At 39.1% G+C, this 14,731-nt stretch overlaps 1 protein-coding gene across 1 annotated transcript in view; it reads right to left on the bottom strand.

Moving 5' to 3' along the window:
• The window catches only part of CDC42SE2 (CDC42 small effector 2), a 32,998-nt gene extending 18,467 nt beyond the window's left edge, over window positions 1-14,531 (bottom strand). Inside the window, exon 1 of the mRNA XM_010292164.1 lies at window positions 14,478-14,531. Coding sequence (XP_010290466.1) covers window positions 14,478-14,531 — 54 coding nt within the window. The remainder of the gene's footprint in view (window positions 1-14,477) is intronic.
• Between the last annotated feature and the right edge of the window lie 200 nt (window positions 14,532-14,731).

Below are 14,731 nucleotides of genomic sequence, written 5' to 3'. Positions count from 1 at the left end.
TCCCAAAGTTTTCTAGTGGTGTACTGTAGTACTTACTTCTCAGTGAAGTTTTATGAAAATGAACTTACTCTGAATGAAGATACTTTCTTTTTTTTGTACAAATCCTTTTTTAAGGGGACTAATCCCATTAGAATTTTGTATGTGTTATGTCAGTGAGACACAATCCTGACTGCTGACCCTTCTGGGAATCTTCCCATTGGCATTTCCTTGCTAAATTATTTGTCACCTGTGTGAATTCACCATTTTCTCTGGGTTCTCCTTGCTGCTCCAAAGGCATCCTGACCAATTATCTCATCAGCATATGAACGCTGTCACACGGCCTTGGGTACCCTATTTTGCAGTGGGGAGAAGCATTCATAAACATAGAATCACAAATTTGCTTCAGCGACCATCCCACTTCTTGCTCTTGTGAGGACTTGTGCAAAGTTCCCAAATCTGACTGTCAGTGTTGGAAATCTGTTCATACAGTTCATTTTAGGTAAGTCACTGGAACAAGTACACCCCAAAATACATTATGGTGTAGTCTGTCTTTGCTTACTTTTGAAACATCAAAGCAAAAAAGAGTTACAACCTACACAAGGGAAGCAGGAACAGCCTCCCATACTATGAAAAATAGTCACACATCTGAAAGGTGATCCCACATAGTGGACGTGAAAATGATGTCATTGTAGACAAAATAAAAAAAAAGACAGTACAACAAGCAGCAAAGACAATTTAGTAGTGGATGGCTCAGTAGATACTTTAGGGTTGCTTAGATGCCAAGCCCACACATAGCATGACTAGAAGCATCCCAGGAAGAGTACTCTACCAGCAACTCTTAAGAAATGTTTGAATCAACAGCTTGCGCTCAGGCTTAAAATAGCTTTCTGCACAGCTTTCGACATATTCAGAATAGTATCTGACACAGAGCAGCAACACAAAAGCCTGTGCCCAAAGTGTGGCAAATACCTCCCAAAGATGGAAGGGAAGTTGTTCAGGAGCTAACTAACAAGTCCCAACAGAAGCATGGGGGCAAAGGAAGAGCAACATGGTGTGCCATTGCAAATTGAAGACTTTGAATTGAAAGGTTGAAGGCTTTAAAGACAGGCAATGAAGAAAAAAGGCCATTGTGAGGGAAAACTTCTAGTCAAGCACTGTATATTGTGTCTCCTACTTGCATACTTTTTGACATCATTCCTTCAGTCTAGTACCGGCAATTCTGAAGTTGGAGTCACTGTAGAAATCCAGGAAATATAGTGGCTTTCTTAGTGTGTCAGATCCACTGGTCTTGCCAGAATAAGCCCATATTTAAGAGCTTCTCAAGATAGGAAGAACAGGAAAGCATGGTTCTTTAGCAGTCAGAAAAATGGGGGAAGGTTTGGCATTGCAATACCAAGCACCACGAAGATCTCTCAGACTCCTCCAGGTTCTTGCATTATTGGCAACTTCAGGGCAACTGCTTCCCAGTTCCACAAACATAGTCATCTTCTATCAAGAACAAGATACAGCCAACATCAGCTGCTGGCTACAGATTTACAGTCACTGGCAAATTAAAAAAAAAGTCAGAATGAAGAGGAGAAAAAGCAATAAACATACAGAACAAAACCAGGTTTTCTAAAGAGCTGCTGGCTGGGAATTTCGAAACTGGGTGTAGATATTTATAGTAAATAATTTTCCTTTTACTCATCAGCAAATGGAACCATATTGATACCTAAAAAGGCAGGTACACAACTCCATCTTCCCAAAAACCACAGCTATGAACACAGAATTGAATAGTAATTGTTGGTAGGAAAATATATATTGTTCCTAAATTAAAGAAGAAAAACCCTAAACTAAAACACTACCACCACCATTCTGTGTTTCATAGCCTGAATGTCAGGTACCCTTTACCATCACAGAGGTCTCCGGTGGACTCTGGCAGCTATGCCAATAAAACAAGTTGTTTTTCAACAGCATGACAACTGTCAAATTCCAATGACCTCAGATTATTTTAAGAGTAGCCTGATGGCACTGTGGCATATGGAACACTACCCAGAAACATGCTTCCATGATCAAGGCACAGAATTTGCAGAAGTTAATTTTCTTCCCAGATTTCCTGCATGGTTTCTATGCCTCAACCTCACTTCACCATTTCACCGAGTTTCCCTGAAGCTCTGTGAAGATCCATAGACACAGCCCACCTACAGCATAGATACACAGAGTAGCCACCTACCACTGCTATCCTCAACAGACATTGCCATTTATGTGCTTCTCAATAGCTTCAAAGTTTTACACTAAGGAAAGCTACATACTACATCAAAATAACTTAGGACAAGGAGAGATGCATCAACATGAAAGGTCTCACTTTTATTAAGCAAACTTGAGTTGTCTACCACGGAAATGGTAAAACACCAGTTGCCACTTTATAGTTACCCTACAGAGAGCTTTAACCTCTTTAACCTTTCACTTCAGATGTCTGAAAATAGCACATTAGAAATATTTTTTCAAAATCAGCAGGCTGTGATGGTCTTGCTGTCCCTCTGGTGTTTGCTCCATATCCCTTTCTTCACTGCCTGCTGGAATAAACATCTGCTCGGGCATGGGCAGCCAGGGAAATGTCATCCTTTCAGGTGACTGGCATTTACAGCCCACCACATACTCACTTCTCAGGAGTCCTCCCTGCCTCTGCTCCTTGCTCTTCTCTATTGCAGTAACATTAACTTCTGTCCTGGTCCCATAAAGGTATCAGTCAACTTTGTCATTTCACAGCCAACTAGGCAGGAATTTTACCCAAACATTGCTGTTTTTTTGTACTGGAAATAACAACTAATTTACAAGTTACCTCAATAAAGGATCCCAAAGACTGCATAGCTAGAAGACAACAGAGTAGTATTAAGAAATCTTGCCACTTCAGGCTTCTGGCTATTCCCTCACCTTTCTTTGTCCTAATTCACCTGCAGCAGCTAAGATAAAGTTCCTCCTTAAAAAAAGGAATTGCTATAGCTCTTCAGAAGCTTAAAAAGCTTGTCTTCATAAAAACAATATATGCTTGGTTTATGCTCCAGCTGCTTTTATGCAAAGCCAAACATTACAGCTTCAGAAATGATCCTAGTTCTCTATAACATCAGTCTAGACAATTTTAAACATAATTCCTTAAGCTCTAAAGTGTCAATTTTAATCTACTATACTGAAAATGCAAATACATTTTAAGTACACTTTATGCATCTCATATTCTTTAAACTCAAGGGGAAATATAATTTCTCCACTAAGAACAGCACAAAGGGGCTTTGTTTTCCTGCTCCAAAGCTAAAAAAGTCAGAATGCAGAAAGACACATGCAGAACCAAAGATGCAACCAGGGGTTGTTTAGTCTGGACAAGAGGAGGCTGAGGGGAGACCTCATTGCTCTCTACAACTACCTGCTCTACGATGACCTGAAAGGGGGTTGTGGTGAGGTGGGTGTTGGTCTCTTCTCCCAAGTAACTCGCAATAGAATGAGAGGAAATGGCCTCAAGTTGCACCAGGGGAGGTTTAGACTAGGTATTAGGAAAAATTTATTTCCTGAGAGTGGCCAAACATTGGAACAGGCTGCCCAGGGAGGTAGTGGCCTCACCATCACTGAAAGTCTTCAAAAAACATGTGGACATGGCACTTCAGGACATGGTTTAGTGGGCATGGTGGAGTTGGGTTGATGCTTGGACTTGATGATGTTAGAGGTCTTTTCCAACCTTAATGATTGTGTGATTCAGTGATTAAAGACACTCAACATTCCCTCTTTGGGATCACTAAGGAAAAAAATTGAGAAATCCAAATCTTTCTGCCCTTCCCAATTTTTCCCCTGCAGGCTTCATTTTTTTTTTCTGTGTTCTGCGATTGCATAGTTACAGCTAATTTTTGTTTAAGAAACTAAAAAAACTAAACTTGCACAAAACACAATCTAAAACTGAGGTGTGACTTTTTATCTGGGGAACAGTAACAGCATGAGCCATAGCACAGTTGGTGCATCCTGCAGCATTTCTTGTCTTACACATTGCAAACGTGTCTGCTATGTTTGGTCATAAAAAACAAATTATCAGAGATACTCACCCCTGCAATGCCTGCAGAGCCAACACTGCTAAGAGCCCAAGTTGAATTCTATTCCTTCTTGGGTATGACCAAATTATTTACTGAATTCCAGTGAACTGAAGCAAAGGGATTACTTGCAGAAAATTTACAGTACCAGTGTGGGAAAGATTCAGCTTGACTCTCTGAACCCAGAGTGAGTTTGTAGACCTGGCAACTGCAAGTTTTACTTATTTTCAAAAGTGGTTCCTTGCAAGAGTTGATCACTTGATACACTTTTTACTGACCAACAAGCAACTACATGGTAAAACAGGTTTTCAAGCTGTATTTCAGAGCCTGCTTCAAAGGGAAAGACAGACTTTTGTCTGTCTTTTTAGATAAAAATACAAGGACATCAAAACCAAATAAAACCCTCTCATTCCCTTTATCATTTTTCTTCCCATTTCAGTGGGTAATAATGTGAGCTGACTAATTCTGGAACACTAAATTACAGAAGTTATTATGTAACAGTAAGGTACTGTAGAGTACCTGATCACTTTTCCTATTATATAAAGTAGAGATAAATCAGACTGATGTAAGCTCTAACAGAAATTAGTATTTACACTGGTGTGAAGTCCAGAGAGAGTGAGCAAGAGACTAAGATATTGCAGAATGTCATTCTGATGACATGGAGCATTCTACCAGCAGCATACAAGGAGAATAATTTTACTGTCTTCAAAGGATGACAAAGATGCCCTCACATTTGTATAACATTATGGCAGATGTTACAAAGCAGTTATTTCACACAAGTATTGCACACTTCAGAAAATCCTCTTGTATTATTATCTCTTCAGATACAGAAAAGCTGTTTACAATGAACATTAACAAAGTAAAGTATAAAAAAATAATATGTATGTAATCTATAATTAACATAACCCATTTAAAAGATCTAGCTAGAATAAATTTTTGCCTTAAAATTTAAGCTGTGCTTCCTTCAAAAAAAATCATGATGCTTATACACATGCCCTATAAATTACTAAACACCCAAGAGTTTTGTATTTTTTATTTTTTGATAGTGTCTTTCCTCAGAGGATCTCAGCACATTTAGCGGGATCCCACGCAAGCACTCATAAAAATACTCATAATTCAGCAGATTATTCCTTACACACACACACAAAACCCCCCCAAAACCTCCAAAACATCAAAATCCAACCGACAATTCAAAACATACTTCACAAATCAGAGGAACCAGGAACGACAGTTTGCATGCCTTTGCTACATTAAAAAAACTGAGTGTTGCAGCCTGCAGAAAACACGGTAACCTTCAGTTCTTTAACCACTACATCAGCTAAGACACATCTATCATCACACATCAGTCAGTTCCGTGCCAGATTTTAATCTGGGTGTGTATGTATTAAAATGTGTAAATTTCTTCTTGATTATCTTCTCTGTGTAGGAACATTACTCTCCTTTTATAATGGAAATGTTGGCATTTCATTCTTCATTTTAAAAAAAGCAGCTGAATCTCAGTGACCTGAGATACGTGCATATGTTTCATTTCTTTAGGGGTAGGGCCACACAAAGAGTGTTTGAGGATATAATTTCTATTTTTCCAGCAGTCAGTTTAATCCACACTGCTTTCACCATGGCAACTTTAATCACCTCTTCTCCCTCACAGCATAACAGGCTTAGAAATCTTTGACAGGTTTTAAAATAGTTTTAAAAAGCAGTAATTAAGTAGCCCCAGTTCTTCTCTCTCACACATAAGTCCTGTTTCTTAATTCTCTGAAGTACACACATCGCAGTTGTTTTGTTTCCTCCCCGAAATCTTCCTTTCTTTGCATTACAAATTGAAAAGGCATTTCATTTTCAAAGCTGAATTCTGATGTAAAAAAAAAAAAAGAAAATATGCATTTGATATTTTCCTATGGATAATAAAAGGCCCTGTAGGTTCTTTTGCCTGATATTCTAAGGATCAGCATGTCTATTCTTTTTTTGATATTTCTTTCTCTTTACAAGTTCAGCAATAACAAGCTGCTACCACAAACACAAGCAATCCACTATGTTGCATACACACGCCCACATACACGTGTGCATATGCAACACGTGTGTGTTTGCATATCCTAGCAGATTTGTTTGGAATATGTGCCTAGCATGATTTATTGCCCCATTTTAACAGTAATCTGCTATTTAACCATCATCCTAGAGCCTAGGAATTAAATGTTTAAGTAACTGGAGTATGACAAGCTGTATTTAAAGTAGTATTTGTTCCAAACACTGTTAAGTAACATGTTGTCCTATACTAATTTTACTCAAGTCCTTCAAGAAATCTACTTGAAGTGAATTTGGCTTGGAAGCCCCCTACATTTAGAGGAACTTCATGAATCATAAGAGTAATTTCTGTTTAGTACACTCACTTGACACACAACGTTAGTTCCCAGTTGAACATAGCCAAGTGTGCTTTCTTTAGATAATTGAATTCCTGATAGCATCAGTTTTTCAGTTCACAAAACTGAAAAAGCACCCCAAAAGGCAAGTTTTATGCAAATATATATAATGAGGTAAAGATTAATAACTACAGTTTATGCAACTGTCTTTTTGAAAACCCTGATGTGACATCATCTCTAAAATTCTATCATTCCAGTATAATCCCCAATTAAAATCTATTCATCAGTCCTGTTGAAGTCTTTTCCTCCATTTTATTCAAATCCAATTAGTTTTTCTTTACCACCACATCATGCTATATGCACCAAACAACTTCTCTGCTCCTTCCTCATTTAAGGCCAGAGGCGCTTGAATCCACTGAAGGACTACCATACAGCTCCCCAAGTACCCTGCCTGCCATCTTCCAGCTGTAAAACAAGGATAGCAATGCTGACCTCTTAAATGAGTCAGGCCTGAGCTGCAAGAAAACTGAACTCATAACCAGTGGCATGGGGGTTTCAGTGTCGGTGAGACTTTAACCTGTGCTTCAAGCAATCTGAGGCCAGAACAAGAGACTGCCACAAATTTCCAAAGCATACACCTGCGCTCAGCTGTCACCACAGTTGCTGCCCATCAGAAATGTTTTGGGATTTTAAGTAGAAGAATTTAAAAGGTCATAATTTCTTTTAACAAGTAGAAGCTACAAAACTCTGCACTGCACCACAACCCCACAGAGCAATAGACATAAAAGAGAGGGAAGGCAGCCTCCAGCAGACAACAGTATTTCCTGCTGTGCATCATCTCAACCTGATGAGATGAGCTCTGCACCTCTGCTCCAGAGATGGAGAGCTCCAGCTGGCCAGTCCCACCATGCTAGAGCAGTAGAGCGTGAAGTGCCATGCTACTCCAGCAAAGAAGTGCTGGTCTGGGCAACCTTAGAAGACAAATCACGATTTGGCCCCAATTCAATCCTCAATCTCCAAAGGTAAGGCAGCCAAATACCAACTTGAAACCATCTTGTACAGGTTAGAAACACCTAAACTGTAATGCAGACCTGCCCAAGATAAGGCAAAATTGAAATACTCTGGTTTGAGAGCATCCCAGTACCAAAACATACCAACTATGAACTAGGTAGTCCTTTATGATAAACCACCAAGCAGAACACAAAGGGCAGTTATGTTCACACTGAAAAACACTCACACCACAAGCAAGAGAAACAAACAATTAGGAGGACCCTGTGCCTACTGAAGACAGCGTATTATAATAAACCTACACTATTTTCTGAGACTGAATGAGCTGAATTTACAATTGCCAGAAGAGGGATAAATGTAGCTTAAAACTATTTTTAAAAATTCTATGTGAGCCTCTCCCTTTAGGTGTCAGGTCTCTCCGAGCATGACATGTCAACAAATCACTCAGTGTCACACATTTTTTTGACGGAGAAAACTCAAAAAGAGATGGTATCTTTCCTCAGCTACAGTAAACTACAGCTCCCTTGAGAGTACACCCAGGTAGCTAAAAAAGCCTGTGAAGTTATTTAAAAAAGAAAAATAAAACTGATGGGTTCACAGGGGCATTCCTTCCCTGAATCTGCATCAGAGTGTAGTTCACAGCTTCAGTTTTTCTGCTCAGCCTCCACTCCTCTTATTCTCCTCACTCTGTGGCAGGATATTAACAGAAGTCAGCATTTCAGAGTGATCAGCTAAGCTGCTCTGAAGATGAAAGTGAGAAAATCACTGCAAGTGAGTACATATTAAAGTCTGTGGCTTAATGGGTTCCTTATAATTTCAGGATCTCTGAGAATACATGAAGAATAGCTATAATTCAACTTTGATACCATGCATGTCTCACGCTTAAGTACGAGTCATGACAGGAACTGCAGAACCAAAGGTCTGAGGAGCAGTCTGAAAAAAGAAAACTTTCATCATCATGAAATGTTAATGTTGGGAATTAAAAATGTAAGTGCATGCACAAATCTTTAAAATAGCCATTTAAAAAATGCGTGTTTTGTGAGCTGCGTATTGGTCTTAAGAATTATCTCCAACAGAATTATCTCAGATCCATTACAGAAAAGTTACAATACAGTGAGATAGCAGCAGAGGAAGGTTGTACTCTCAATAGTCCCTTTCATATCAAAAACAGTTAAAGGTAAAAGGCTGAACATTTAGCTTCAGGGCAACAACTGACTTCTCTATTCACTAACACAAAGCATACTTCCATACAGAGTCAGTGAAAGTGCACATCTCTCAGACTACATCTGAGCTACCTCTGCCTCTAGCTGTTGGCAAGTAGAAATAAAGGATCACAAAATATTAAGTTAATTTTCATTCAGGTATTTATACATAAAAAAATACTGTTTTTTGTTTTCTTTGTAAACGTTTTAATACTTGAACATCACAACAGATATTTTAAGATCTGTGCGGGCTAATTTAAAGGAGAAAGAAAAATCTAAAGCACCTCTATCAGGCTGAAACCAGCACAAACAGATCAGGTTTAAGAAATAAAAGCCAAGTATTTTGCTGCTTATTTAACTCTGCCCCCTTTGATAAGGTGTTTCCTCAGGCTACTTCTACAACAACACTGAATAGGAGAAAGAAGGAATTTGAAAGATCTGAACTGGCAGCTCAACATGTAACTCAGTATGAAAAGTCTGAAATCTGAGGGCTCTCTAGAGTTGTCACCTTCCACGTTGTAATCTTTCATGGGCTTACTGAATGTGGTAGGCTGTTCACATTCAATGAATGAGACAGACAGAGTTTTAGTCCTTTTCAGCCAGAAGCTGCACTTGCACAGCACTGCTGTACTGAACAGGGAGGCCGGCCCAGTACTTCTTCGGAGCAAACACTTGATTTACTACTTAGTAGCAAACAAACACCTGACTGACTTAGTAGCAAACAGCTGATTTACTGTGCATGCCTACTAAGGCTCATTTATTCTGCATTTGTTATGCACACTGAATACTTCAATATGTCTACTGTGTTCTTTAAGAGTTGCAGTGGTAGATCTATCCTTAGCTGTAGCTATGACTGCTTCTCTAGGAAAAAAGCTAGAGCTGACAGTATCCATCCGTGGTTAATTTCCTTAAGTAATCAGAGTCAAGATCATTTATGGTTTCTGTAGCATTCAGCATTCAGTTCATAAATATGGCATGTGCAGCGTTTTTTCTGCCTGTATTTTAAGGTGGGCCTCCCTACTCTAAATACAGATCTGTCATTCCTCTTTCATATATCAAAAAAGACAAGAAAGAAACTTCACTTTCTAAACCACTTTAAACACATATGGCATAGCATGCAGCAAAACCGTAATAGCCGCTTGACAAAATACAAAATGCAAATAATCTAAACAAGAGACGAGCAACAAAACAGAAACTAATTAACTAGAGAAGGAAGCTTGGACTGAGGAGGAGAGCAGAGTTTACTCTTTTATAGCAAAGCAGTCCTTTGACCCAGCAGTAAAATTAAACTGAAGAGCTCAGCTGTACTGGGCAGTGGCCCAAACCAGGTGGGAGTACACCAGATCATGACCAAAGGCTTCTCAGACCAAAAATTAACTTTGCAAGTTAAAAATGGACAGAACACCAAAAGAAGTGGAAGAAAATAACAGATTCCTGGTGTAGGTGATGAACTCAGCCTAAGAAAGAAACCACAGACATGTTCTCTGAAAACCTGCAAGATAAAAGGCTCTCTAAACTTTGGTTACCAAGCAATGCATCTGGTAGTGGGGATTTGGCAGAGTCTACTGAAACATAGTGGTGGATGGGACGACAGCATATAAAAAGCATGGGAAGGAGGACTCGTCACTGGGAAGTGCAAGATGAGCTTACAGAACCTATAAAGGGTATCAGTGGGAGGTGTAAGAAACCTGGTGCAAACACAGAAAGCACTACTCTTCTCAAAATAAAAAAAGGTTTGGGTCAGATCATAAGAGACTGAATTCAGGCTATTTAAACAAGCGAGAAAAAGCTGAACACATTTATTAAGAGAATAATATCACCTCCTTCGTGTCATGAAAACAGACATGAAAAAAACTAGTTGTCTGAAGTCTTCCTTGTAGAATTGTATATAATACTTTTCCTTGGCTTTTGTTGGCATTCTACTGTGGTAAAGACCTCAGGCTGTTAATAAGCAAAACCTAAGCCACCACCAGGAACATGCTTCCTTCAACTGTATCACTATTAGTTTTGTTTCTTTGTATATTCAATTTCTTCATTTATCACCCTATTCCAGAGAAGCACAGAGATCCATGTTCAGACATGCCTCCTTCCATGATGTTATTATGAGTACTGCAGGCTTAGAAACAACAAGTGAAATATTTAGCAATCCAACGAACATCACAAGATTAGAACACGGCTTTCCAAGACACCTATGTTTTATTTCACAGCACCACGGTGGATCCATTTAGCATTGACAAAAGACAAAAAGCTGTGCTGTGATACATTTCAGTAAAAGATGATGGTAATGCTAAAATACTGTCTTTTAATTAAGGAACCTCTTAAAGTGCACTAATATATAACTGCAACATTGTTACTGTTCTGCCTCAGGGTATGCTATTAGGGAAGTGATGGCAGTGAAATTAGTTAAGTAATGTATTCTTATTGCCATGAAGTTGGCAAATCTTATCTAAAAAGACGTTGCTCAAAACCATGAAAATACACTAGAAAGCACCAGGATGCAAGTCTGGAAAGCAGAGTATTGGCCATAACCTAGAAAATGCCTTTGTGTACAGTCCGAAAAACAGTATTCTATAAAATTCACTGAAAGGACTCAGTGCATGTATGTGTTTTTAATTTTAAGAGCACTATAGCTGCAAGGAATAGAGACACTGTACTGAACATTCCCAATATAATATGCTAGAATTTTGCCAGAAGAAAGCAACAGAAACAGTTCCTGCATCCTGGATTTCAAGAGAGGAGGAAAACTCTTTTAGCTCAATGGAAGCTATAAATACCAAGAAACATGTATCTACTGAAAGTTCAGGGTTTTTTTTTCTCCAGTGAAGAGGCTTAAAATTTATGTCACTATCCATGACATTAAAGGTGTCCCAGATATTAGCAGCTGACAAAGATAATAAGGGGAAAAAAAAAAGAGTTTCAGAGAACGTAAGTTTAAAAACAAAAGGAATATTTTAAGCATTGGTCAGAACAAGTAGCAAATTAAGTAACTTCCTGCTTTCAAGGTCTTTATTCTAAGACACTGGTGGCTGTTAGTGTTGCTACAAGACCACATTAGTCCTTCCACAGAAGGAGCATGCTGAACCTGAAAGTGATGACTGGGACACTGTTAGTCCACAAAGAAGCAGGAAGTAAAATGGAAGAAGGCACATGGATGAGACGAAACCAGGCAGATGAGGCATTTCTCCTGAGAAACTGGACTGAAGAGACAGATTGAATGCACAGTTGGGGGCAGACAGGCATCTTTTATGCAGGTTTGCATGTTTCACCTATCTTTTGATACAATAGGGCAATAGGTACCAGTACTTTGGGGCTAAAAAGTAGCATGTTTTTCAGCATATAAGTCTGCCAAACTTGCAATCACACAACACATGCAGAGACAGGGTGTCCTGCTTTTGGCTGCGATAGAGTTAATTTTCTTCCCGATAGCTGGCATAGTGCTATGTTTTGGATTTGGGATGCAAATAATGTTGATAACATACTGATGTTTTGGGTTGTTGCTAAGCAGTCAAGGACAAGTCCAGCTTCTTGTGCTGGCCTGCCAGCAAGCAGGCAGGGGTGCACGGGAAGCTGGGAGGGGACACAGCCAGGACAGCTGGCCCAGGCTGGCCAAAGAGATATTCCATACCATACAATGTTGTGCCCAGTATATAAACTGGGCGAGTTGGCCAGGGAGGGGCCACAGCTTTGGAACTAACTGGGCATCGGTCAGCGAGTGGTGAGCAACTGTGCTGTGCATCGCTTGTTTTGTATATTCTTTTCTCATTTTTATTATCACTATTCTTTTTTTTCCCTGTTCTATTAAACTGTCTTTATCTCAACGCACAAGATCTATCTTTTTATGATTCTCTCCCCCATTCCCGGGTGGGGGGTGGGGGAGCAGGGTGTGCAAGCAAGGATCTGTGTCATTGTTTTAGCTACCTGCTGGGTTAAACCAAGAATACAGGGAAAAACTGCTTCCTTACCACATGTCTGATTTATCAGTTCGCTCACACTGACAGTACATGCTTTGCTACATGTCAGAGAGGAAAAACGTTCCTGTACTTACTCAGATGTATACATACCTGATTAAATACTCCACTTACTGCAACAGTGCATGGCAGAATGATGGCTGTACAACACAACATCGAAAAATGAGCTGAGTAACTGCAGGGGAACAACTAAGTGCCTACTGCCAAGCATGCCGACGAGGGCCCACAACTCTTTTTACTGAGATGCAACCTGAAGAATTTTGTCGTTTGATAATGAACACGGCTTCTACAACATTTGAACGGCAGATTTCAGGAACTAGGTCAATGCCCAGCAACATGCTATTTGTATCTTAAATGTAAGGATGGTTTTAATTTTCTAAGCAAATGCACACCACCAGATCAGCAAAAACAACAAAAATGGGTTGTTTCCCTTTTTCTCCACTTTTGAAGTACATTCTCCACCCTTTCCACAAGTCATGACCTACAGATCACTACATACTGTATTAATGTACCCTGTATTTCTTGGGCAATAACTTAACTGTATCATAAAGCCTGTATCAAGATTTTATAAGGACTGAGCCTCAGGATTCTTGTAAACAAACAGAGTATGCAATTTTCTATCTCAAAGTTTTTTGACAGTCATACCTTATTTTTAATTGAAATATATGCTCCAAAAACCATCCAAATAACTTTGGCTATATATGGACACAACTAGCATTTTAAAGGTCTGCATGGTATTCAAGCAATAGGAGACTATTGCAGCTCCCCATATTGGTATCTCCAATGAACTCCAGAGTTCATCTTCCACAACTCTAGGGTGAGATAAAGTTGCATTCATTTGATAGAAATGTTAATTGTCACACTTTACTATTTGCATTGCCACCCAAAATTGGCCTGGCATTCAGGCTGTGTGCAGTGACAATGCCCAACATTATAGATATATTTTTTTTAATCTTTTGGCTTCCCTAAAGCCAAATATTATCATCTGAGCACAGTAATGTGAGTTTGCTGTATTCACTCTGGGATTCTCTTGGTCACTGTAATTCCAGCATATCCTTTAAGTAGTAACTAGGCTCTTTTCCACATATTTGCAAGATGACTGTCCTTTTCTGACATTCATGTAGCTTGATCTGGATGCCACACCGTATAATGATCTTTCTCACAGTGCTAACCATATTCCTGGTTAATTCCACCTTCATGCAGGCAGACGTTCTCCCAACAGCCCTGGACTCAGGAACACACACTAAAGGTACTTAGATGATAGGAAACCCAAGAATATTTCTGTACTTTGTCTTCCTTACATATGCTTTGAAATGTTCTTTTATCCAAGTGTTTCCTATGTACTTTTTCACACAACAGCCATTCAAAATTCTATTTAAAATAAAAAAAAGTATTTACTGCATGAGTCCATCCCTTCACTCTCCTAAGGTTTCAATTAAAAATTAACAAAACAATGAAGGCTGAAATCCTTCATTAAATTAAGGTGGAGGAGGACTGGATTTCACTCTGGACTTTTTAACAGAATCATTTCCTTCCTGTGTCCAGCCACATCTGAAGGCAGGCCATAAGCCATACAGAAGTCAGGACATTTACAGACCTCCAGTTAAAAATGACTTATTTTAGGATGATAATTTAGGCCCTCCTGACTCTTTCCTTCCTTTCCCCTCCTCTTCAATGCAAACAAATAAAGCCTCTTTCCAAAGACTAGATTTGATCTTAAAGACAGGAAAATATCTGCATGACAACAGAACAAACACTTTTTTTGTCCCCACTAAGCCAGGATGTTAGTTAATTCCTTAATTCTCACTGAGCTTGGCCAAACAGCACTAATTTAAAAAGCCACAAGAAAACCACAAAATATGAACAATGTAGTTAATTATACAAAAACAAAGCAGTGTCAATATTCATACTTACAGGCTGAGGCTGTTCTGCAATACAGCAGTTGAAACACAACCAAAACTCACTCATTGTTTACAGTCTGAAGTGGGAACACAGATGAAAAGCGGGACTTAACCTCTGTAAATCTGTCTCCAGGTAGCAAGTTCTTTAAATAGGTTTATTTATAATGGTTCCAATGTGAAAATGTTTTCTCTGTCGAGCTCTTCTCCAAAGACAAGTCAGTCCCAGGACAAACAACTTGAAGGCAAAATTTATTTTATAGTCTTCTT

This window comes from Phaethon lepturus, unplaced genomic scaffold, assembly GCF_000687285.1.
Source record: "Phaethon lepturus isolate BGI_N335 unplaced genomic scaffold, ASM68728v1 scaffold13560, whole genome shotgun sequence".
Classification (NCBI taxonomy): Eukaryota; Metazoa; Chordata; class Aves; order Phaethontiformes; family Phaethontidae; genus Phaethon; species Phaethon lepturus.
This window is presented reverse-complemented; position numbering and strand designations above follow the sequence as displayed.